At 35.9% G+C, this 27,457-nt stretch overlaps 2 protein-coding genes across 2 annotated transcripts in view; both read left to right on the top strand.

Moving 5' to 3' along the window:
* The window catches only part of LOC137084668 (bifunctional polynucleotide phosphatase/kinase-like), a 125,951-nt gene that overhangs the window by 43,432 nt on the left and 55,062 nt on the right, over positions 1–27,457 (top strand). The window lies entirely within an intron of this gene.
* Positions 1–27,457, top strand: part of dpf1 (double PHD fingers 1) — a 63,990-nt gene that overhangs the window by 24,663 nt on the left and 11,870 nt on the right. Inside the window, 4 exon segments of the mRNA XM_067451037.1 lie at positions 2–129; positions 3,014–3,103; positions 8,040–8,118; positions 9,044–9,175. Of these exon segments, the coding sequence (XP_067307138.1) occupies positions 2–129; positions 3,014–3,103; positions 8,040–8,118; positions 9,044–9,175 (429 nt within the window).

The raw sequence follows: 27,457 nt of genomic DNA, 5'->3' as shown, positions 1-27,457 counted from the left end.
GACTATGAAGCAGCACTAAAGAAGGAAGGTGGTGTTCCGGAGGGTCCGGTGCTGGAATCACTCCTCAGTGGAGAACTGCTGGATAAAAAAGTTGAAACAAAGGAGGAGGAACCCATGAGCGAATGCCAGGTAAGAAAGATTCCTTGTTATTCCCCATAGAAAGATTTTGTAGCCACACACTCAAACAGTCAGCTAGATAAAGAGTTCTTTTACACACACTGTTGCCATAAAGTACACACTATATGCTGTTCCTGTGTGTCGAAAAAACTTCCCACCACTCCATTCATGTTCCTGGATGTTCCTGGATCGACATATTTTGTTGATCCTGGAACATTCCTATCAGAAAATTTTGTTCAAACCTATCCCTACCCCTAAACCTAACCCAACCACTAACTTGTCCCTAAAATCATTAAATGCTAGGTGAATAATACTCATGTAGAAACATCTAACCCTGGTTTTAAGCCTAAACTTGACAAACTGTAAACCTATCCTTCAAATCTGATGGATCAATTGGATTGTTGTTCCAGGATCAACAAAGATGTTGATCTAGGAACATGTTGTACTCCAGGATTTCTCTGTGCTCTCTTCTGGCATCTTCCTCTATTTTACTCTTTCTCTCCTCTTCTGATTTCTCTGTAGTACTTGTCTCTTTTTGGCAGTAACACAAATCCCTGCAGGGCTGACATCCCCTCCCCCCACACTTCCTTGTTAACCACAAAGTGTGTATACTTGCGAGTGTAATTTTGTTATTGTGTGTGTGTCTGTGTACGGCAGTACGTTTGACAAAGTTGTTGTATTGATTTTGCGGAGAGCAGATTCACATTTTCAATGTCTGAGTTTAATGGTACTTACATTGCACCGTGTTGACGTGGGAATGCTTATAGATCCTAATGAACCAGCCTGCCAGTTGATTGAACTGTCACTAGTGTCTTCACCCTCACAGTTTTGCACACAGCATGACATCTATCCCAGGGGTGGACAGTTAACCAATTAGCACTTCAATTAAGAGTCACTCTTTAGAGCGTTCCTTCCCCCGAGAGCGAACCTGTGATCCTGCTGCTTGCGTCGCCTCAGGCCCCTGCAGGAGTTAAAAAGCTATTCGCCTTCCTGCTACATCTGTTCACATCCCACAGCCACATAATATCAGTACATTCACAGTTGTGCACTTTCTAGGTATTCATCACAGTTAAGACCCTGATATACATCACGTACAATAGAAGACTGAACTGGTGTGACATAATTTCGAACTAAATCAGGCCAAAGTGAAGTTTGTTTCGTAATTTCAAAACAGCTTGCCAAAGCAAACTTTTCAGCAAAAGTTCACTCTGGCTAGGAAACACCTTTGAATTACCATTGGTCCAAGGTAATTATGTAATAGGTCGGTGTGGCTTATTTTATAATTGAGAGGAAAGCATGTAGTACATTTTAGCATTATTCATTTAAACACCGCTCCAGCAATATGGCGTGCATCGGGATGTTTGGTAACAGTATACCACTGAAAAGGTATTTCGAATATCTTTTTACCCCCAAGCGAAGAACATAAAATAACTTTTTTCTGTGAGTGTATGAGAGCCTTTAAAGTGCAGGACATTAGCAAAATTTAGTCAATTTCCCTGGCAAAAATGTCTGGCGGTGTGTGTGCTGTTACTTTTTGAAGTGATCAGACCTACGAATTCCACCTGACAGACAGTTGAAGAAAATTAGGGATGCACCAATAGTCTGGATGATAAAGAGATAGAAGTTTTTTTTGTTTGCATTATAAAATTGTTTATTAAATCTGTCTATTAAAAAATATAAGTCTAAAAAACTAAATTAGTCATTTTATATTATGATGCACAGCTTAAAAATGGATATGGAAATTCATGAGCGTGGCTAAAGGTTAAATTTAAAGGGAGGGTTCTGCATGACGTTGGACGTATAGCGTCAGCTTTTTGAACTGCGAGAGGCGCTACACTTTCTTCGTGAGTTTAATACAGATGGCATTCTGGCGGAGGCTAGATATTTTGCTTTATAAAGTTTTAAATATGGATATTTTCTTACAAAAAAACATCGTTTTGCTTCAGAGGGCCTTTAACTTCCACTTTTATAATGGATGGATGCACTTTTTTTAGGTTTCATATTTTGGGCTGTCATTCACTGCCATTATAAAGCTTGGATCAGCCAGAATATGTTTTTAATATATCTCTTGATTGTATTCACCTGAAAGAATATATATATATATTAACATTGTTCACTGAATTTTCTTGGTTAAAATCCAGTCATTTCAAAAGTAAACCCAGCAGGGAATTTAGACTGATGTTGAAAGATTTCGCAATGGGTTCAAAGGGGTTATGCATTCACCATACTGACCTACACAAAGCTGCTTGGTTTGATAGTGATTTCTGTATGAGCTGTACTTCATAAATTACTTAACTATCCACCTTATTTTTCAACGCGGAAGTAAGGTGTTTTCTTTGAATGTGCGAGACGTCTGCTATAGGAAAATAACGAGAATATCAAAGTGCAGTAAACTGTACAAGTGTTTGCTACAAACCAATGTGTTAATTATTAAGACAATACTTAAAAATAATATGGTAAGAAATGCCAGTTTGCAATATCAAGCAGCATAACAAGCTGTTTTGTACAACTTAAAGTAACTGAAAGTGAATGACACCAGAAGCCAGACACATTAAAATTACAAATGGCTGGGACCGCTCTTACCTGGAAAATAAGATAGGTTGACAATGGAACTTTTTTTTGTCTGTGAAATTTCTGTGAAAGGTAATCTAAATGTTAAAAATATTAGACAATTGAGGTTTCTGTGGGGTTTATTCTAACAATTGTTACACTGGGTAAACCAGCACAAATTTCTTAATGCCATTACAAGCTCATATTGTTAACCAATATAAAATATACACACATATATATCTTCTTTTAGTCTGTTATTCTTTCCTGCACCTGCCTGTTAGATAATCTAGTGTTGTTCATACAGTACAGCTGACTCGCATGTGCTGGTCTTTCCTTGTGGTCATAGAAGCTGCTAGTGGGAGATTTTCCTCACGAGCTGGACATGGAAGAGATGGAGGAGGACGTTCCCAAACGCAAAAATCGCACCAAAGGACGGGTAAAACGCATACAGCTATAACATGTTCTACATGGACCTGCAGTCACTAATTAATTAGTATGAATCATACTAATACTAGAGTGAAACATCAGGTTTTGCAGGCTGATTACTCACAATGCCCCAAGACTCAACTGACTCACTGTAAAAACTAATTTATTCCAATCCAAATGCATATGTGTCTGGGTTAGTAGTTTAGATGCGATTAGATACATTTCTAGAGTTTGATTACGCTTACATCCTTTAATGTAAACAGAAAACACTGAAATCATTTTTGCCTGCCTTTTTAAAAAGTATGCATTATTATATGGTTTGATAGATACATTGCACTATTTATATTCAATGGGCCCTATCATACACCCGGCGCAATGTGACGCCAGATGCGACGCAAGTGTATTTTGCTAGTTTTAACCCGACAGTTATCATTTTCATGTCATACACCGGATTGTTTAAATTGCATTAAATGCATTTGCACGGCCATGGGCGTTCTGGTCTGAAGACGAGGTGTGTTCAGGCGCGTTGTTGGCGTGTTGCTATTTTGAAGCAACTGAAAACAACTGCGCAATTGACCAACAAAAAAGTTTATTTTATTTTATTTTTTTCAAGTGCACGTTAGTAATATGTGCCTATGCAGGTCCACAATGCGTGTACACTCTGCTTGTTACACACACAGGGAAGCGCAGCAGCACACAAGTATTTTTAAATATGAAATTTTTAAGGATTAAAATGTAAAATATTATTATTGAGTACATAAATATAAAAATGCCTACATGGTAGAGGTGGAAAGTAACGAATACATTTACTCGCTTTACTGTGTACTTCTACTTTTTTAAGTAGTTTAAAAAATCTAATTTTACTTTTACTTAAGTACATTTTGTTTGAAGCATTGTATTTTGCTACATTTTAAACCACATCTGTTACTGAGTAATCGCGATCCGGAAACGACCACATTGTATTGAAGGGCTGGAGAGAATAAATACACAAAAATGAGATGGAGACGGACGAGAAACAGCTGAAAGTGAAAAACCGGCTTGAACCCCTGGCTAATACGGAAATACTTTGGATATAGAAAAAAATGACATGTTGTTGTCCTGGAGGATATCAAATTTGCAAAAAATGTGGATGCAAATAAGGAAACCCAGAACATGTTCGGGAACACATCCCTCTGTGCAGATAAAGGTATGTTTATAACTTCAGGCCGATTGATTTCTGTGATGCAGAGGGAATCCCAGAACCCAGTCATGGACATTAACTTTAAATTATAACGCAGAATTCACATAATACATGCAACCTAATAGATGAATGAATAACTCGAAAGTAGAGCTGTTGGCCTACAATAAACCAAATCACCACATGGTCTGTGAATATTAAAGAGCAAAACACTGCTATAAAAACATATGATCTGCTTGTTCTGTCTCTATGAATGAGCAGCACCATTTCGTCACTACATACTCAAGTATGTGGCGTTTAACTGCTCTCAAACCAAATTTGGACATAAACACATGAACATTTCCAGAGCTGATCTGAGAGAACTCCTAATGAGCATTTTCATCATTTTATTTGAATAAAAAATGGTCAAATCCACTCCTAAACAAGTTTTCACTTAAACAGGTCTTCATTAAAAACCGTCAATTTTTTTTATAAACAACATAAAAAATGGTTTTAAGTTTGTTATAATAATGTATTTGTTTACCCCCCCCCCCCCCCCAAAAAAAAATGTTTTAATTCATTTAACGGCATTTCAACGGGTGATAATAGTAACCATAATTTAATAATAGAGTTTATTTATTAAATAATTCTTTATTAATGATAGTGTTCAAATATTATCACAACCCTAAACAAGAGAGAGTCGCCTACTCCCGCTGTTAAAAAAAAGTAACTCAGTAACTTTAACTCATTTAAATTGTACATTGAGTACATTTTAAATTAACTACTTTTTACTTTTACTTGAGTACATTTTTAGATTGGTAATTTTACTTGTACTTCACTTGTAAATTATTCCGTCTTTAAACTAGCAAAAGTGCACCTGCGCCGGGGGCTTTAGACCATGCGATTAGATTGTTAAAATGGAGCCCAATGTTGTTTTGTTTCCTGCTGTCTGTAACCCTGTCAGAACAGACCTGTTAGATATTGTTGGCTGACCAGTTGAAGCCACTGCTCTAGGTAGCAATTAAAACCCACAACCTCAAATTGAATGTTTTATATTATATATTGCAGACCTGTAGGTTTGCAATGAGCCCTGCAGGGTCTTTGTTTAATCTAGGATTCCTGATTCTTCAAGGCTGTGTTCTGAACAAAGCAGGCCATTGTAGTTTATCAGCCATTGATCCATTATGGCTGTTTAGCACATCTCCAGGTTTGATCCCTGCGTACCTTTCATCATTGCGTTCCACTGGCTTTGTGTTGATTCAAAGCTGCTCCTACCCAACAGCCATGAAAAAAACATCCTTTTAATACCACTTTAAAGACAACACCTGATGTCTGATAGCACACTGAAAACATAGCTAAGTTCACCTGTAATTATAACCCCACATACATGAAAGGCTTGAATTGTAAGGGGTTCTGTACAGAAATGCACGCAAGCTGCTATAGTCTAGCCATAAAATAACCACAGCCCGAAGAAGGAAAACCATACAAATAGCTATATTTGTTGATTTTCTTTTTTTTTTTTAACTGGGCATTGGGATTTAACAATGGTATATGAATTCAACAAAACATTACATGATATATCAATGCTTTTTTATGCAGAAATTGGTGTTGGACAAACTGAGTAGACATAATGGCCCTCATTTATCAAAAGTGCGTACACCAAATTTCCAGCGGACACCTTGCGTACACCCAAACCCACGGTGACTTTGAGATTTATCAATATGGACGTTGGCGTATGGCACGCTCAAATCCTAAGCCAGCTCAGGAGGTGGTGTACACAATTCCTAACACCACAAAACGCACTGACAAAGATATGCTACATTATGACCCACTGTAAAACAACAACAACAACATAGTAATTATAAACTTCAGTGTTTATTTTTGTGCAATGGACTTCAGTGTTTAATTTGTGTGACTATACTAAAGCATTTGATTTGTAGGCATGTATTCGGACAGTCACGAACCTGCGCGCTTTACCTGACGGTTCAGGGTTAGGCCCAGCAGCTGCGCACGGACTGAATATAATTTAGACTGACAAAATAATAATAATAATAATAATAATAATAAAATAAATAATAACAACATTCTTCTTCTAAATAACAATAAGCGTCATTAATAATAAAAATCATAAGAAGAAGAAGAAGAAGAATCTTACAAATTGTCATGTAATTATTAATGTGAATGAATGGCACTCCACATCACATCACCTCACTATTGTACACCCGAATGCATGTGACGTGATATGATATTAAATGCTAATTGTTTCAAAACAAGTGCTGTAAAATAATGCATTGTGGTGGGTCATTTCTCATCCAAACAGCTATTTGAACTGCTGGAGTGCGCTTCTCAACCCCCACACTGTTAACAGTACTCATAATTTGGGTCCATATTTTGTTTTTGTGGGTGCCTTTAATTCAACTCTTTTAACTCCTAAATAAAACTATTTCGTTTTTTTCCACTTCCCTGGTGATGGTCCCGATCTCCACGTCGGAGAAGTTTCATTTCTTTGCTGTCTTCCGTGTCTTCCGTGTCGGCGTAAAATGAGGGCGTGGGGGAGGCGGAGCCTTGAATATATAGGGGCGTGTTATTCTAATGACGATCGTTTTCAGCCATGGCATTTATCAAGGGCAGGTATTGCGTACACCTGGATAGCAGAGGTGCGCACAGCTTCATAAATCAGGCGGTGAGAGGAGTGTAAGCATAATCTTACGCCAAAATATACACCCGTTTCTACGCAAGATTGATAAATGAGGGCCATTGACTTCTCTTCCATCAAAACAACATTTTCCACATGACACCATATAATATGGTATCCATATATTGTTTTTTAGTTAACTTTGTAAAATAAATATTGACATTAAATTGCCAGTATATTTTGAGCCCTATTTTAGCCAACAATGCAATGCGCCTGAACACGCCTACTTTTAAGACCAGCACGCCCATGGGCGAACAGATGGGCGCGAGTGCATTTGCTATTTAAACAATGTGGCGCAGGACTTTGTTGGGCTGAAACTTTAAAAAAATTATATTACTGTATGATATGGCCCATGTTAGTTACATAATCATAGTGTTCTGGGAAAAGAAGAACTTGCCGTATCAGAAAACTTATTCGACCATAGTCAAGAAAAAAAAAAGAATTGATTACATTTAAATATAAATTAATTAAATGCGCATTTCTATAGGTTGATTGTTATTAACTATTGATTATTAGAAACATGTAATGTTTCAGCATATGATATGTGTATGAAAATGTTTATGCTGGATTCGTACTTAAATGATTAAAAACCTAGTTATATCACTTCCTTAGAATTTCATTCCACTTGCATTCTACGTATAAATTTAAATTTTAAGGGCAGTTGCTCATTCTGTTTGCGATGTTAATTCAGATTTAACAATGGAATTTAAATGTCAATGTACGCCGCACAACCCTGGCAGAAATGCATGCGGCTTTCAGTATTCTAGTCTAGCAAAAATGCATACGCGGTTGTCTCCGATTCACTCCCTAGAATCTGTCACCTTCTGTGCTGTTAATTGGGGCACACTTCTTCCTCTAAGATCCCTCACACCCCACATAGTTAGCCGGCAGTGTGTAGAAGAGATGCTGTGATAATTGTGTGCTAGGTGTAATTAATGCTGTGTAAGAGGATTTGCTTAAAGCTTGATGAAGGAAGTGGGGTGGGGGAGCGCCGATTCGCAAGGCCAAAATAACAATGGTTTTCTAGCTGCACCTGTGTAAAATAGACTGTAAATGAATCTGTGTGTGCTTACATCTAATTTTTGATGTGTCCAGGCATGTGGTGTTGGGGGGATGAGAAAGAGACAGGAACCAGCATCCCTAGAGGATCGAGACAAGCCATATGTGTGTGACAGTGAGTATCATGCACAACTGAACACAGAATATAACTCTATATTCACTACTAAACCCAGGATTGGGAAAGGAGTGGTAGAACTACAAATAGAGCACCATATAAACATGCACAATGTCATTTTCCTGATGATGAGATGCTTAATGTCAAGTTTCATTGTGGCAACATTCTCTACTGTTATCTTAAACTGTATCTTTTCTCATGGGCAATAAAGGCGGAAATGTTTCGATATAGATAAACAGAGAATAGATCAAATATTTATTTAATAAATCTTATTATATAAAATATAATACATTTAAGTTAATTTAATTAAATTTTTTAAATTATAACAAATTAATAATAATTTGATCAATTATATTACTAATAAAATATTTATATAATTGCTGTTAGTATGCAAATAGAATACTTATTTAATTAAAATTATTTGTAATTATTAAATTATAAAAAATAAAAATGATGATGATAATAATAAAATATAATTATGTATATAAATGCTACACTATAAAAAAAAATGTCATTAAACATTTTCTAGTGACTGATCACATCTAAATTTTTCAGTTGGCCAAATTGAATTTCTGTGAATTGCATCAATTCACAGAAATTCAATTTGGCCAACTGAAAAGTTTAGATGTGATCCGTCACTAGAAAAATTTTAATTGGAGAATTTTTTTTTTACAGTATATTATTATACTAATATAATACTTATAAGTACTTTGAATGATTAAATACAGTTTTTTAAATGTAATTTTTATTATTAAATTATAATATTAAATTAATAACCATTGACAGTACATCACAACAGCAATAATAAATGTCATATTCATACTTTTTGTTCATGACAAGATTAACCTCTTAAATGCATATACTTTTTTTATTTATTTATTTTTGATCTGTCTTTTTGTTTCCTTGTGTGTTTCTCTGTGTTTAGTTTGTGGGAAGCGCTACAAGAACCGTCCAGGTTTGAGTTACCATTATACTCACACACACCTGGCAGACGAGGAGGGTGAGGAAGACTCCGAGCGGCACACGCTGCCCTTTCAGCGCAAGAACAACCACAAACGTGAGCCCAGCATCAGCCTCAGCCATGGATTACACACTCATACCACAACCCATAGAGTCAAACTATTCTAACACAATTAACCCACTCTCATACCCCTTTTCCACTGACCCGGTGCTGGTGCTGGAGCCGCTGTTCAATCTGGCCCTGTTCCACGCATTTCCAATGAATTAAAGGTGGTTCTGGCCTGGACGATATTACCTCCGCCTCTTAATCCTGCTGGTCTTAGACCAGGCACCATTATCGCCAGGGACCAAGGGCGGGGAACCACTTAAAGTTTCCAAAACAACAACTCATGACAGAACTAGATTGTTCATTATAACAACAAAGCTAACTGGAAGTGCCCAATGCAGCAGTTGACACCCTGTTTTGTCCTTTTTTTTTTGTTCCAACTTTTGTTGTGCTGCAAAGCTACTCCAGCCACTTTATTTTCCCCATCTGTCTGAAATAAAAAGATTTTATTTACAAATATGTGTGAATTGTATTGCTATGATTTTTATTCATTATATATTGAACTCCTAGAATATTAATAATTTTCTTCCTCCTTTGTTTTTTCAAAGCATTGTGGTGAATTAACATCATTATTAAGTATTTTGTCATCAACATCAAAGCCTGGATCCATTTGGCGTTCTATGGTTTTCCATAGAAACCAATATCTGGTTCTGAAGATGTTAACACGCTAGAATCTTGTTATTATGGTAATTACGAACAAACCAAAAGACTTCTAAACAAAGCTTGTGTTCATTCACACTGCACACAAATCCGATTTGGATTCAGTGTCCACACTCTCATTTGGTGAGACGTTGTCAATATCCATATCTACTTCAGCTGCTAATGATAGAATCAGTCAGAACGATGCCAAGAGACCTCAGAACAATAAATAGTAACTGTCGATGTGGAAAAGCACTAAGGAAAACTGGAAATTTAGCTCATATTTTTTGTTACATCTCAGTACTGTGCTGAAGTCACGAGGCATTTTTTACACATTCATGCATATACAGTGCAATGGCTAATGCAAATAGAGCACAATGATTTAAAACCCAATGGACTGAGACATTTAAAAATTAAAAAAAACATTTGGATTGAGTTCGTAAAAATGGGATTCATGTGTTTTTTTGTTTTTGTTTTTTTCGTTCAGACTAAATGGATTTGATTCTGATATGCAAAACAATCTGCCTGTCTGGAAAAAAAAGACTGGACAGATTATGTATTAACATAGTTACTTCATCGTTCTACCCTCAAGTCAGTGAAACGTGGCACAATTCTGCGAGACGTCCCTGAGCACCAGCACCATTTTGGTGGAAAAGGGTATTAACCATTTCACACATGCATTACAATGAGTCCCACAGCAGTTTCCGTAATAAATATTTGGTCATTGTTCAGCAAAAATGTCTAAACATCCTGAAAACAGGATACATTTACATAAGAAGCTCATTTATTCATTTATTTCAGTAAGAGAATATCTCATTTTTTGTACTTTACTCTTTGGCAATATTTATAGTGTAAATCTAAAAAAATTCAGTGAGATTTATGTTACTTTTTAAAACTTTGGGCTCAGATTGCTTTTGAAAGAAATCTCGTAAGCTCACCAAGGAAACATTTATATTGAATATTATTACAATATAAAATAACTGTTCTATTTTAATACACCAATCAGGCATAACATTATAACCACCTTCCTAATATTGTATTGGTCCTCATTTTGCTGCAAAAACAGCCCTGACCCATCAAGGCATGGACTCCACTAGACTCCTGAAGGTGTGCTGTGGTATCTGGAAACAAGATGTTAGCAGCAGATCCTTTAAGTCCTGCAAGTTGCGAGGTGGGGCCTCCATGGATCTGACTTTTTTGTTCAGCGCATCCCACGGATGCCTGATTGGATTGAGATCTTGGGGATTTGGAGGCCAAGTCAACACCTCAAACTCATTGATGTGCTCCTCAAACCATTACTGAACCATTTTTGCTTTGTGGCAGGGCACATTATCCTGCTGAAAGAGGACACAGCCACCAGGGAATACCATTAAGGGTGTACATGGTCTGCAACAATGCTTAGGTAGGTGGTAGATGTCAAAGTAACATCCACATGGATGGCAGGACCCAAGGTTTCCCAGCAGAACATTGCCCAACGCCTAACGCCCCACACGGGTCAGCCTTTGCCACCCATGAGCCATCAATGAGCCTTGGCCACCCATGACCCTATCGCCGGTTCACCACTGCTGACCGGAAATACCCCACAAGAGCTGCAGTTTTGGAGATGCTCTGACCCAGTCGTCCAACCATCACAATTTGGCCCTCTTCAAACTCGCTCAAATCCTTACGCTTGGCCATTTTTCCTGCTTATATCACATTAACTTTGAAGACAAAATGTTCACTTGCTGCCTAATATATCCCACCCACTAACAGGTGACATGATGAAGAGATAATCAGTGTTATTCACATCACATCATAATTTTATGCCTGATTTGGTGTATTTTGAAATATATATATATATATATATATATATATATATATATATATATATATATATATATATTTCACTTCATTACTCACATGATCCATCAGAAATAAATCTGATTTAATAATACAGATTTGTAGAAATATTTGATATTGAAGAAATATTTGATTGTCAATACTGATTAGTTGTGTTTTTTTTTTTTTTTCATACAATTTGTAGTTTTGAGATTTTCACTGGTAAAAGAAAAAAAAATACAGATTAGGAAAATGCTTGGTTTTGCAGTGCACACAGTATCATGCTAAAGTCATGTGACTGTATCAGTATCGAGATCTTCCAGCCCTTGTTTATGGCTTTGTTGTGTTCAGTCTAGCCTTTTGCCTGACAAAGACAAGGTAACAGTGACCTCATTGCAGTGTCCTTGTGAAATCATGCCCATTTGCCTCCCAGAGTTATCTGGCTGAGTGCTTGTCTGAATGCCTGCCCATCGCTCTGTTTACCCCTCACCGCCACTGGCTTTTTGGTCCGAAAGCTGGTTATAAAGAAAAGTGCAGAAAATTAGGGCCGTGTTAAATTTTGCTGGATTTTTCAGACAGAGCACAAACGTGAGCGTCTGCAGGAAGGTACGTTTTCTCATTTCACACACACCCCGTATTCCCATATTCCACCACGAGCGATATTATTAATAAGAGAGGTTTTAATGAAACCTAGGTCCATGCATTATTCATGCAATATTTAGACCAAAAGAGAAAGATGTAGATGTAGGCACGATAACTAGGGCCATCCAACTCAAGATGGTGAATTGGAGCCGGACCAAATCCGAAATTCCCATCCTCTGCCGTTATTTCGTTTTACGGCTGTGCTACCTCTCTCTCTGTTCTATCAGTTTGATGAATGACAGATTATTCAGCCAAGAGATGAGATTTTACCTCTCATTCTTGCTCTCTGTCTTTCTCCTTCCTACTTTTTGTCATCCCTTTCTCGCTTTCTCTCTTTTTCCCATCACCCTTGTCTTTCTGCCTATGCTTTCTCCTCTGTCTCCTTTTGATTTAAGATTCATCTATCAGTTCTCTGTATTTTTCCCCCTCTTTATTTATTTCCACTGCAGAAGTGAGGCTGCTTGGCTGAGATGAGCGACTGCATTAAAATTCATGCCTGCTCATATTCTTTTTCATATAGTGTTGTGGTGCTGCTGGTCGGACGGAGGGGGTTTGGGGGGCTGTCCAGCAGGGTCTGGGGGAGGGGTGCTGTCTGGTGTCAACGTGTAGGGAAAAGGGTAGAGGGGTAGATGGCGGGGGGATCGCTGTTTGCATTTGAGGTCGACCCTTTAGATGTGCACCTGAAAATTGGATTTCGTGATTTGAGAGTTCTAGTTAAAATCCTCCCCCACACGCACACACATATACACACACACACACACACACACACACTCTGCACCCACATTATGTTTGGCTGTTGAGAACAGCCAGGATTTTACAAGATTTAACCCTAATTTCTTACAATAAAGTACTTTTTCCTAATTTTAAAGACACCATTTTGAGCTTTTTTGACATTTTCGTCCTGAAGACAATAGTGAGTAGCGAATTTTCTACAGTGAGATGTTTCTTAAATTACTGTATTTTTCTAAACTTGACAAATCAGAGCAGATTGCTCTTTTCGGGAGGCGGGTTTTAGAGAACAAAGCGTTCAGACAGAGGTTGAAAACAGATGCTGCAACAATGCAAATTTTCGACAAATAATACATTTTTGAACATGAAATGATGTAAACGTTGTAAAACGTTGACCCATCAACAAAATTATGAACCTGTACATGAGCATAATAGGACAATTTAAGCATGAATCTAACAAAATTCCAGTGAGATTTACACTATTGTTTAAAAGTCTGGACAAATTAAGAATTTTTTTATGTTTAAAAAAAAAGTTTTTTATGCTCAGGCTGCATTTATGTGATTAAAAATAGTGTAAAAATAGTGATATTGTTCAATATTACAATTTAAAGTAACAGTTTTCTACGTTAAAAGCTGAATTTTCAGCATCATTTGTGCAGGCTTCAGTGGCACAAGATCCTTCCATTATTCTAATCTGCTGATTGCTTGTCAAGAAACATTTATTATTAATATCAATATTGAAAACACTGTTAAAATAGGATTTGATAGATAGATTGAGCTAAACATTATGATTCACTATTAAGTTCATAAATATATATTTTATATAGTATAACCAATTTATAATATATATGGCAAAATGGCATTCTAAATAATAGAAATAACATATTCTTGCATAAACTTTGAAGGGGAACATGAGGTTAGCAATACTGTTTCATGGGGAAAATCAACAAACAACATTTTAGATTAAAAATAAACTCTAAACATTACAAAACATGCGACCTAAAGTGAATACAACAACAGCAACAGCCAAATCACCCAACAAATAGTTAAAAAAGCAACCACATAAATTATTTATTCCTTAGTGCATGCTGGGAAGCTAAGCGCCAACCTACTATTGTGGATATCTCACTATAACAGTGGATTTGTATATATAGAAGAGAAGAGAACTGTAAAATAATCAGATAATCATGGTGATTTTACTCTACAGTGCTGCTACATCACAGTCATCTTTTCACTGTAAAGTTACAATATACCATTGTTATTTAATTCTTAATAAAAAAATAAAAATAAGCAAATAATAGCCAGAATTATACAGTAAATAGAAAGAACACACTTTAAATGTTTATAGTGTGGTTTATCAACTACGGGCACTTTTATGTTTTTGATGTTTTTTTTTAATTAACTCAATATTTATTAAATTTCAATTGTTTTCTTTTTTCAACATGCCTTTTAATTTTCAGGTACACTATGTAACTTTTTTTGTTTGGTTTGGTTTGTAATAATGAGCCAATACAGCATCAATCCTTCTTTTAAAGTCTGTTTTGTCTTACCCTGATTTAATATGGTAAGTATTAGTTTTCTTGGGTAATTGCGTACATGCATCACTCACCCGTGCTTTCTCATATCTGTAAATAGAGAACAGTTCCTCCGGCTAATCTGACGTGAAGGGAGGCGTACAGGTTAGTTGTCACAACGAGTGAGAAAGGTTGACATGGAGCCGTTAAATCTCAAATCTGGGAATCACCGGTTTTAAACAAATGCTGAACAGAGGAGAGTCTTCTGGCAAAAACAAAACAAAAACATGACAGAGCTTGTAATAAAACAAGAATCAACATTGGCTTGGCTTTTCAGAGATGGCGAGAACTTAGCAATTTGAACAGGTATTTTATTGAATGGATAAATTGCCATATAGCTCTCTGAGTTGATTGTGAAACATTATCTATTGTGAAAGATCATTTCATTATGGTTGTTGTAGTACTGTACCTTATAAATGGGTAAAGCTACAGTAACGTCTTCAGCTAGTCATCTAAACTAGTTATCTAAAATAACTCTTAAGCCTAGTAGTGAATGTTTTATGAGCAGTAGGGTAAACATCACAGCTATCAAACCACAACCAAAAAAATGTTCTTCCACACAATTAATGCAGTTTTGTTTTTTAACCATTAGAGGGCCAAACGTTACATAATTTACCTTTAATAATAAAAAATAATAATAATAAAAAAATCAATATTTATTTATGTTAGTAACTTAGCGGCCAAGAAAAAAAAATCAGTCAATTTAACTTTTTCATGTAGCCTAATATTTATGTTTATTTTTCTTCAGCTTGATTTCAGTTAAACCAAATGTTTAATTTTTGTTTTAGTTAATCATAATAACTGTTTTATATATTATATTTTTGCTACTTTTATCTTAAGATTGGGCTATTTCATTTATTCCAAAAAATTTTAAAGGATACTTCTACCACTGAGGGCTTATTTCAGCAATCTGAGTGCATGGTCTACTGTAAAGCACATGGCACCAATGTGCATGGTCCAAAAGATGAGTTATGGGTGTGTTTTGGGTGTAATGTGCAAACAAACCATCTCCCATGCCCTTTAAAAGCCAGTTGCGCTTGCACCATGACGGATTGACTATTTACATGGCGGAACTGGACGTGAAAATGATGCGTTGGGCTGAAACTAGCAAAAAAAAAAAAAAAACATTGACCGGGTGTATGATAGGGCCCTGAATACATTATTTGAGATGTGGTAGAAATGTTTGGAACTAATTTATAATAAAAAATTTACAGAATTCTCCTGCACATTGACCATTGTTTGTGGACAAAAAACTAGTTAGAGTGTACATTGAAATTCAAGCGGTCAGCAAGAGGACAGTTGGAGTGGTAGCAGTTTTTTTTTTTTTTTTTTTTTTTGTAGAGATGGTAGTGGGGGTTGTTTTTCATTGCATTGAAGGTCAGATTTGATCTGTCTTTCTGTCTGTTTGCGTTCTACATTCATTCCTAAATTGTGTTTCTTTTCCCTTTTCTCCTTCTCCTTCTCCTTGCTTTTATTTTTCTCCTCCACATGTAACACATGCGGACGCACCTGAGTAATCACATACTCTTTTTTTATGAACAATTGCGGTGATTATGGCTGGTAAGCAAACTGTTCTGAAAGCTCGGAATGACTCCCTTCTTCAGATGAATTCCCTCATGCTGTTTGTACGAGAGGAATCGTGATTGTGAGGCTGAATCACGGCACAAATAATAATGGCATATCAGCACACCTGGGAACGAGATGAGGCTGAACTTATCAACAGCAGCACAACAACCAATTGCAATAAACTGATACCAAAAATCATCTTGGTTAAAATAAAGAAACAATGAAAAGCATTATGCCTTTAAACAATACGTGCCATAAATCCCATACAGGCTATTTCACATATATTATCTTTATTACAAAGAATGGGTATTTTATAATTATTTGTGATTCATATTTAAATCTATAGACTGTTATGATGCTGTTTCTCAAAGGCTTAAATGCCTTACATTTCTCCTGAACGCTTTATAATATATAATGGATTATAAAGGTATTTTAATGCATTATAAAACATCTTATAAATATTCTCTTGTATAATACCCTTATAATAATTCTATAATTTAGTACATTTATTTGGCTATTGGTTAACAATATCAAATAATCCAGACAGATGATGTGAAATCAGCAGCAGAACATGTTATTATAAAGAATAAAGAAACAAATCATTTCCAATAATATATTTCACAATAAAATAGTTAGCAATAAAATGAAAAGCATGCATTTAAGAAAGTAGAGTACATTTTTATTTTATCATGTCTTTATGCATTATACTCTTTAAAAATGAACCGGTAACTATTATAACGGTCTTTACAGTTGCTGCCTTGGTGATGCGTTATATAAAAATGACTCAAGAAAAGTCTAATTATATACTAGACTCAGGCAATTTTTGCAAAAGCTCAAGTGTACTTCTTTGTATGAGTTTACCTGTCTCCACTCTTCGCTCCGCTAGGCCCCGGTCGCTACCTGCCACAGTTGCACTCCTGTCTGCTCCGCAACAAAGCAGGAAGAGCAGTGGCCGTTGCCTAGTGATGGTGTTGCCATGGAGACTGGCCAGCCAGCCTCCTTCTATAAAGAATAGGTTGTTATATGTACATCGGGAGCGGGGAAGGGAGGGGAGGCAGTGGAGTTTGGAGTTTCTCTAGGTTTGAGAACGGAGGGGTAGGGAGGTTCATTAAATCAGAGAAAGAGAGAGACTTGCTGAATTCTCTGTATGATTTGGCATATATATGAGGCCAGACAGTAGTGCTGTATTTTACTGCGTTCTGCCTCATTTGCTATTCTGTATTAAGAAGAGGGCCGAGGGCTGTTTGGCTAGACTGGGTCCTTATGATAATGCAGACTCTCACTTCGCCGTTCTTTCTCTCATTTTTCTTTTCTCGTTCTTTTCTTCACTTAGTTTCTCACATGTATGTAAACATACTTATACAAGAAGTTTAGTTCCAGAAGCTTAAAAATTGACTTTCTAATGTATGACTGCTTTCTATTGGTTTGATCACTTTTATATTTTAACTATTTGTTTATTAATAAAATGTGCAAATTTTAACTATTTGTTTATATATGTAATTATAATTATATGCTAGACTATCATTCCAATTATTCAGAATGATATCTGCCAATAAATGCTGTTTTAAGCTGAAAAAGTTAGAACAGTAGAAACTAAATAAACAAAACAAAAAACACTTTTTGATGTATGGTGGTTTCTATTGGATTGATTATTTTTATATATAAAACTTATATATATATGTAAAACATTTACCATAGATTGTATACAGCACTACAATATACTATATATATATATATATATATATATATATATATATATATATATATATATATATATATATATATATATATATATATATATATATATATATATAGATATATATAGATATAGATATATATATATATATATATACATACAGTCACCTAAAGGATTATTAGAACACAGTGGCGGCTTGTCAATAGAGGGCGCTGGGGCGCCGCCCCCATCACAATTCCAGAAATATACATGTATACAAAAATTATATAAAAATGAAATAAAAATAAAATTGTTTACTCATATGATGTATGAGTGGGTAATTAAGAGCCCCAGCATTTAATAAAAAAAACTATTTTATATGTTTTTTAATGTTTCATGCGGTTTCATGGGCGAGGGACGCCGGACAAATGGATGTCTATCTCAGTCCATAAATCGTCGGGCAGCATGTGACCTGAAGCTGGTCTCTAATTGGTTTCTTAAAGATTCTCCTCCGGGCGCAGGTCGCTGCGTCCCTGGCGAATCAGAATTGCATACATGTTTTTTGATCCAATCTGATTGGTTCTCGTCAACTGTCATTCAATGTTACGCTCTTGGCCACTACTGCGAGAGAGCGTTGGTGACAACGTCACTCCGACCCCGCCCGCCTAAACATTCGTAGAGATGGCACCAGTCAAACTAAATTCTGTGATTGATTTACAAAAAAATCCTTTCACAAGGCGTTCGCTGGAAGAAAAAATAAGAATTAAGGATCTCGGACCGGACCAGCCCGATTTACAAATTCAGCAGCAGTCCAGTGACAGAGGACGAAGCTACACTCGGAGCTTCACCTGCTCTCGTTATGAGAAAAGGAGGTGGCTGACTGGATGTGACGGTAGCATTGCCCTTTTTTTGCTTTCACTGTCTCTTATTTCAAAGTGAGTGAGAGGTGTTTTTCGACCTTGAAAAGAATAAAAACTTTTCTCAGAAACACCATGACCCAGGAGAGGCTGAATGCACTTGCATTGCTCTCCATGGAAAAGAGACTTGTCACTGAGATGACTGACTTTAATCAGAGAGTAATTGAGAAATTTGCTGGCCAGAAAGAAAGGAGAGCAAAATTTATGTTCAAGTAGTCAACATGCCAGTCTGTTGTTGCTACTTTTGTTTTTTCCTTTCCTTGTTCAATTATATATGGGAAATAAATGTGTAAAAAGATAAAAAGTGCAGACACTGTTTTCTCTTTAATGCTTGAATTTAGTCAACATGCTTCTTGGTACTGCTTTGTATTTATTTTACTTATTTGATTTATAAATAAGTAAAATAATTTATAAGTAATTATACTTATATATTATTATTATTATTATGTATAATTTATAAGTAAATTATACTTAAATTAACATAATTATACTTAAATATATGCAATTATTCTTAAATATACGTAACCCCCCCCCCCCCCCAAAAAAAAACCCGCGCCCCCCAAAAAAAATATATCACCAGCCGCCACTGTTAGAACACCTGTTCAATTTTTTCATTAATGCAATTATCTAATCAACCAATCACATGGCAGTTGCTTCAATGCATTTAGGGGTGTGGTCCTGGTCAAGACAATCTCCTGAACTCCAAACTGAATGTCAGAATGGGAAAGGTGAAAGGTGAATTTAAGCAATTTTTGGTGCAATGGTTGTTGGTGCCAGACGGGCCGGTCTGAGTATTTCACAATCTGTTCAGTTACTGGGATTTTCACGCACAAGAATTCCTCGGGTTTACAAAGAATGATGTGAAAAGGGAAAAACATCCAGTATGCGGCAGTCCTGTGGGTCAAAATGTCTTGTTGATGCTAGAGGTCAGAGGAGAATGGGCTGACTGATTCAAGCTGATAGAAGAGCAACTTTGACTGAAATAACCACTCGTTACAACTGAGATATGCAGCAAAGCATTTGTGAAGCCACAACCTTGAGGTGGTTGGGCTACAACAGCAGAAGACACCACCGGGTACCGCTCATCTCCACTACAAATAGGAAAAAGAGGCTACAATTTGCACATGCTCACCAAAATTGGACAGATGAAGATTGGAAAAATGTTGCCCGGTCTGTTGAGTCTTGATTTCTGTGGAGACATTCAGATGGTACAGTCAGAATTTGGCGTAAACAGAATGAGAGCATGGATCCATCATGCTTTGTTACCACTGTGCAGGCTGGTGGTGGTGGTGTAATGGTGTGGGGGATGAGTGCCAATTGGGCATCATTTAAATGCCACTGCCTACCTGAGCATGTACCCATCCTCTGATGGGTACCTCCAGCAGGATAATGTACCCTGTCACAAAGCTCCAATCATTTCAAATTGGTTTCTTGAACATGACAATGAGTTCACTGTACTAAAATGGCCCCCACACTCACCAGATCTCAACCCAATAGAGCATCTTTGGGATGTGGTGGAACGGGAGCTTCGTGCCCTGGATGTGCATCCCACAAATCTCCACCAACTGCAAGATGCTGTCCTATCAATATGGGCCAACATTTCTTAAGAATGCTTTCAGCACCTTGTTGAATTAATGCCAGGTAGAATTAAGGCAGTTCTGAAGGCGAAAGGGGGTCAAAAACAGTATTAGTATGGTGTTCCTAATAATCCTTTAGGTGAGTGTATAGACCCATTGAGGCATGGACTCCACTACCCTGAAGATGTGCTGTGGTATCTGGCACCAAGATGTTAGCAGCAGATCCTTTTAAGTCCTGTAAGTTGCAAGGTAGGGCCTCCATGAATCTGACTTGTTTGTTCAACACATAGATGCTAGATTGTATTGAGATGCACTTGACCCACTTGAAAACAAAGGGAAAAAAATGTCTTCTGCTGCTAGCGGACTGTGGTCTTTCGAAACGGCTTTGGCGACTCTGGAAGACCTGGAGTTAAGCTTTTCTTTTCTTTCCTTCCTTTTTAAAAAGGAAGATGTGTTCGAAGTTTTGCCGACCGGATACGGCTCTGGTTGGTTGTAGTGCTATCCTATTGCGTGCAAAAGGGAATTTGACAGACAACCGTTTCTGCTTATATCACATCAACTTTGAGGACAAAATGTTCACTTGCTGCCTTATATATCCCACCGTGATGAAAAGATAATCAGTGTTATTCACTCTAAATGTTATGCCTGATTGGTGTATTTATATATAGTTAAAAGTAATTGTTTTACACTTTTATGCATACTTTTACTTCTTGCAGCTGACCTAACCTTGCCAATGACATGCGCATATACATTGTTGTTGTTATTATGGCACTGCAATGTCCTGAATTCAACCAGATGGGAGGCACAGAGTCAAATAATGCATATGTGGTCTGAAAAAGAGCATATTGCACCCCTGACCACTCATTTCTTTTCTTTACAAATATACACTGTAAAAAAATAAACACTGGGGAACTGTACTATGGAAATTTCCGTTTACCTGTAAAACACAAACTAATGCAATGTGTAATTCAAAATACAGGTAAAACACCTGTAAAAAAACAATACGGAAAACTCCTTCATATTTATACAGTACATTGTGCCCTATTTTACAGACTTTGTTTATTTTTTATTTTTTAAAGTTTACACATATCTAAGGACATATAATATATACAACAAAATAAAGTTCAAAATCATTCAGAGTTAGATGTATCATGAAGTATCACAAGTATAATATATATTGCATGAGGTTGTTCTAGATTCACAATCCCAGAGTTCTGCAGAATTATTGATTTTCAAATGTTTACAGTTTCCATCTCTTCTATGAGAGTTGGAGAGGGGAAAAGTCACACTGTGACTGTCTTGTGTGAAGAGTCATCATGCTGATGCTTGTGTGTGTTTTCTGTTTATTTCATTACTTTTGGGGTGGGCTGTAGTTTTGCTTTTGTAAACACATTCAACGAATAGTGTGATAATGGCATTATTTTGGGGATGCAGGACACTCTTTGTGTAACTGCTGCATCACACTGTTCGCTTTCATCATAGAGCTCTGTGTCACCATGTATCTCACAGACTTGGTTTGTGAGTAAGGGTGTGTGCATGTCAGACTTACTGCGCCGCAACCATAGATCAGGTTTTATTATGCACCAAAAGCTCCTCTCCCTTTGCAATGTCGTTCTGTTTAAAGTCTGTTATGCAACTACTGAGGCCTATAGAATAGAGCAATGCCTTATATACTTGTACTTCTATTGGTTAGAATCCAAGTTTGCTGCTAAGAGACCCCTTTTTCTATCTTTTCATCTATCTATCTATCTATCTATCTATCTATCTATCTATCTATCTATCTATCTATCTATCTATCTATCTATCTATCTATCTATCTATCTATCTATCTATCTATCTATCTATCTATCTATCTATCTATCTATCTATCTGTCTGTCTGTCTGTCTGTCTGTCTGTCTGTCTGTCTGTCTGTCTGTCTGTCTGTCTGTCTGTCTGTCTGTCTGTCTGTCTGTCTGTCTGTCTGTCTGTCTGTCTGTCTGTCTGTCTGTCTGTCTGTCTGTCTGTCTGTCTGTCTGTCTGTCTGTCTGTCTGTCTGTCTGTCTGTCTGTCTGTCTGTCTGTCTGTCTGTCTGTCTGTCTGTCTGTCTGTCTGTAGACAGACTTCTGTTAGTCAGACAATCGGGTGATCACAATAATCTCAAAATTGACCTGGCCTCATATCAAGTTTATCATTAGTACTTATCGTTTTATTCCTAACCCCAAAAACACAAATGCTGTTTGCTTATGTGTGATCATACATGGACATTTGTGTGTGTGTGTGTGTGTGTGTGTGTGTGTGTGTCTGTGGTAGTATGATAAAGGGGGTTATTAAAAGCAACAGACCACCCCATTTGTCATGGTAAAGAAGTGGGGTGCAGCATGCGGGCAACCTAAAAAAAAAAAAAAAAAAAAAAATTAGGCAAAGATGTACCAGTAATAAAGCCAAGCTCAGGAGGGGGTTTGTATGTGTCATTTGTTTGTGCAAAATCCATCCACACTGCAGCAAAACTTAATGAGGTGCCTCTTATGTTCTATTTTAGAGCTAGTTTGGTTTAGGAGACGCTATTGTGTGTGGTTTTCTGTAGTGAGGCACATGTTCAAGGCATATTCAGTGCAAATAATCCACTATATTTGAACATTTGAACATTTAAAATGTTACATATTTAAAATATATAACACTTTAATTTATATGTTTTTATTGTTTTTTTTTAATCAAATGGGAGACATGTCAAAAATGGTGCAGAATGAGTGTTGAAAGGGTGAAGACTTGGTGAAGATTTTTTAAAGTTTATTTCACAGACACGCACAGACACATTGTCTTTATGTGAGAGGTGCTGCTAAAATGCTTTCAAGTGATTCTAGTTTGATGGCCTCATGAAGACTGTTTGTTTTTGGGATGTGTGTTCATGGAAGTGTTTGTGCCAACAGGTGCTTGTGAGTCTTTCCTGTGGCGCTGTTACTTGAGCTACTTTCTCTCTCATCCAATTGTGTCCTAATTAGAGGTGTGTGATCTTGCTAAAATAGAATCGTGTCACTATAGGATCATTTGGAGAAGAATTGGGGTGTGGAGAGAGAGCGAGAAATGATAAGGGAGGGCGGTATTTGAGGATTCCTCTTCCTACCTCTCTCTTTCGATTCCCATGGGGCTGCAGACACACTTGAAAGCTGTGAAGTGTGCTGTTCTGCCTGTATTCTCCTCGTAATTGGCCAAATGCTGCATTGGGAAAGATTTAGGGAGGCAGGAAGGCATGGCAAAGAAACTCCTGTGTCTGTCTCTGAAACTCTGTTTTTCATTTGGTTTGACTCATCTCTCTTCATTTTTTTGTGTTAATATAGGGCTTTGTTCCAATACCTAGTGTGCTGCCTCACTGTCTGCTGCCTACATAGACAGATGTCTTCTATAAAAGTAGCATCCTGACTGTCATAGAAAGTCAAAAGTGAATGATTTGGAAAACTCTTCATAGGCAGCCACTCTGAGACTCGACTTCAATAGAGTTTTGGTCTTATGCTAATGAGACGATACTCAAATAAATATTTGTTGAACTATTTGATTAACTTTAAATTGACTATTAATACCATTTATTATTATTGTTGAATTAAATCTAAGTTGCATATAGAATTAAATGTATCACCTAAATTAATAAATACCTATAAATATATACACTGTCACATAAACATAATAATAATAATAATATGCACTAAACACATATGTAAAATAATGATATAAAATAATTATATAATATAAAATAATATAATAATAATATAGTATTTTTATATTATATTATATTATGTTAATGTATTGTATTATATTATATAATATATATATATATATATATATATATATATATATATATATATATATATATATATATATATATATATATATATATATATATATAAATACTATATTATTTTTATATTATTTTATATTATATAATTATATTGTGTCATTATTTTAATATATTATTTTATATATAATATAAATGCTAATGATACTCCAATTAGCATAAACATAACACACATGTATTGGGTAAAATTATTTTTTTATTAACTTGTAACTCTGTAACTTAACTGTTAATAGCAGTAGTTTTATTTTTCATTATTATCATTAAAATTTTCTTGTTTAATGTCACTATTATTATATTATATTATATTATATTATATTATATTATATTATATTATATTATATTATATTATATTATATTATATTATATTATATTATATTATATTATATTATATTAGTAAAAACATTACTCATGTTCTTTGTGTGTGTCATTCCAAATAAATTAGTTTTATTAAGTGAAGTTAACTTCTACAAATATATATTTTTACTCTCATTCTGCGATTTCCTGTTCCACAAAGGATACATGTGAAATGAGGTAGGCCTGTCTTAGAAGGCATCATAATTAAGTTGCCTACCTTTTGGAACAGCCTTTACATGGGGAGCACCTTATGATGCCTTAACAAACTGCCTATGGAGGCAGCTCACTATGGAATAGAGCATCTGTCTGCCTCTCTCTCTCTCTCTCTCTCTCTCTCTCTCTCTCTCTCTCTCTCTCTCTCTCTCTCTCTCTCTCTCTCTCTCTCTCTCTCTCTCTCTCTCTCTCTCTCTCTCTATCTATCTATATATATATATATATATCCTCCCATCTCTTTGTTTTGTGTGTGTGTGTGCGCGTACATGTATGAGAAAGCAGGATTGATTGTCTGTGGCTGACATCTGAACACTACACCTTAAATGCGACTGCAGGCTTTTAATCATTGATAGGCTTTTGCTTGAGTCAGGCAGGCTATGGCAGAGCCGCTCTCATACATCCATGAAACTGCTGATTCACGCTATGCTATTTCGAATTTCATATTCAAGCCTTTATTTTATACATATATGCAACCTGTGTGTGTTTTATACACGAGACGAGACAGCAGGAAAGCGTGTTGAGATGGAGAACGTTAGAGCTTGTGCACGCACATATGCATACGCTCCACAGGGACTTGTGAGCACATCGCGTCTTTGAGAGAGGCATAAAAGACAGAGGGACAAAAGGATAGACTTCTTTCGCAACTTGTTGGGAAGCAGAATGTATTAGTCCATATGTTTTCTAACTTTGCATGGACAAATCTTAGGCATTGTACTGTCAAGTTCTGCATTTTTATTTTTCTCTCCTTATCCTTTTAATATTACATTTTGTAAAATTATTAAGTGCCTTCTGCATTTTTAAACCCCAAAATGTCATCTCTTCACCCTCATGTCATATCCTGCAGCCAATATTTGTGTAAGGCAGATTGTGGCGCTGCTTTCTGGAGTGCAGTTCACTCCTTCACCCGTTTTCATGCTCTAATTATGCAGTGTGAATGAGAAGCTTTGAGTACAGTAGAGCTCTGGTCCCTTATTTTCGGTGAACTGTCCAGCTGTCAGTATAATTTTCCTTATAACTTACATTCCAATCCTTTTACTCTCTATTTAACTAGCTTTTACTATTTTTACACACTGATTATTAAACTGAGTTGCATGACAAGTGTGAAATGATTGCTTGTTGTATGCTAGTCTCAGCTTCAGGCCAATGAACCATCGACTGACCATCTGGTTGCATGCAAAAACCAAATGCTCCAATCTGATTGGCTGTAGATTCAGTTTCTGGGAGTCAGGGTATACAGATTTCAGATCAGTTCACAGGGAAATAGTAGCTGTAGAAAAATAGACTGTAATTTGTTTAGAGGATCATTAAACGATATATTCACGTGTCATGGATGTTTTAGATTACATTTTGAACACATGTATATGCATAATGTATATTAGCAGCATCTTATCATTCGGTGGTAAGGTGTTTTTTTCAGCCATTTGGAAGAATTGGTTGCAAATGCAAATTTGCATTATCCAAAAAATATTCAATGATTCCAAAAATGTGTTTGATATGTTTTTAGTTGAAGTTGTATTATTCATTTGTAATATACTGTATTTTCATTGAATAATTAGTTTATTGATTTATAACAAATTATTATTATTATTATTATTATTATTATTATTATTATTATTATTATTATTATTATTATTATTATTATTATTATTATTATTATTATTATTATTATATTACCCTTAAGAGGAAATGGTTTGGAGAATGGATGGATTATTATTATAATTTATTTATTTAGTTTTTTTAATGGGATATGTTTTAGGCTATATTTTCATTGAACAATTAGTTTATTAGGATATAACAAAATATGATTGTTCAAAAATAAACATCATTGTTTAATGATCATAAATAAACTGAAATACACCAATACACTACAACACCAATAAAATACACTTGTCCATATGTTTTAGAAATTATTTTTTATTATTTTTTTAATTATTTGTAAAAAATTCATTTAATTATTAATTTAAATGGAATTATTCCAAGATTCTAATGTTTAATTTATTTTTTATTTTTTTACAATATTTTGCCATTTTTGTGGATGTGTCTAAACATTTTTTTTTTTTTTTTTTTTAAGAAGATTTTGGAAGTATTTTAGAAATGCAAACAAGTCTGGATTTATTTGTAAAATTAAAAACTACAGAAAAATATCTCTAAATACACTCCTTCAGGATTCAAATAATTTGAAAAAGTTTTTTTCCCAAGTATGGCACTGTATGATGTCATAAAGGGCGGAATTCCTTGTATGGGCACCGCAATCAACCAGCGCGAGAGCAAGGGCGTGCCCATCAATGAGCTTCATTCGGGTTATGGAAGCCGTCGGCAGCGCTGCCATTTAGTTTTTAGACCACGACATCAACAATGTTACTAAAGCAGTGTGTTATTGGTTGTGGTTGTAAGCGAAAGATATCCTTGTTCAGCTTCCCAAATAACCCAGCCTTAAGGAAACAGGGGATGCAGTTTGTTTCGTTGTTTGTTAGTATATTCCAATCGAAAGTTATCCACGGATAATGCTATGATGTATTGTGTGTGTGTGTGTGTGTGGGGGGGGGGGCATATTGTGAGGACAATATTGTGTCAGTATTGGAGGGACACAAATGTGTATAATGTATGACACAGGTATTACAAGGAGAGGGTGAAATATGAGGACATTGGCCATTTTCCCACTTTTCAGAATGCTTATTGTGTGTGTGTGTGTGTGTGTGTGTGTGTGTGTGTGTGTGTGTGTGTGTGTGTGTGTGTGTACGC

Source organism: Pseudorasbora parva, chromosome 8 (genome assembly GCF_024679245.1).
Source record: "Pseudorasbora parva isolate DD20220531a chromosome 8, ASM2467924v1, whole genome shotgun sequence".
Taxonomy (NCBI): domain Eukaryota; kingdom Metazoa; phylum Chordata; class Actinopteri; order Cypriniformes; family Gobionidae; genus Pseudorasbora; species Pseudorasbora parva.
Note: the sequence above shows the minus strand (reverse complement) of the source record. Positions and strands in the feature narration are given on the sequence as shown.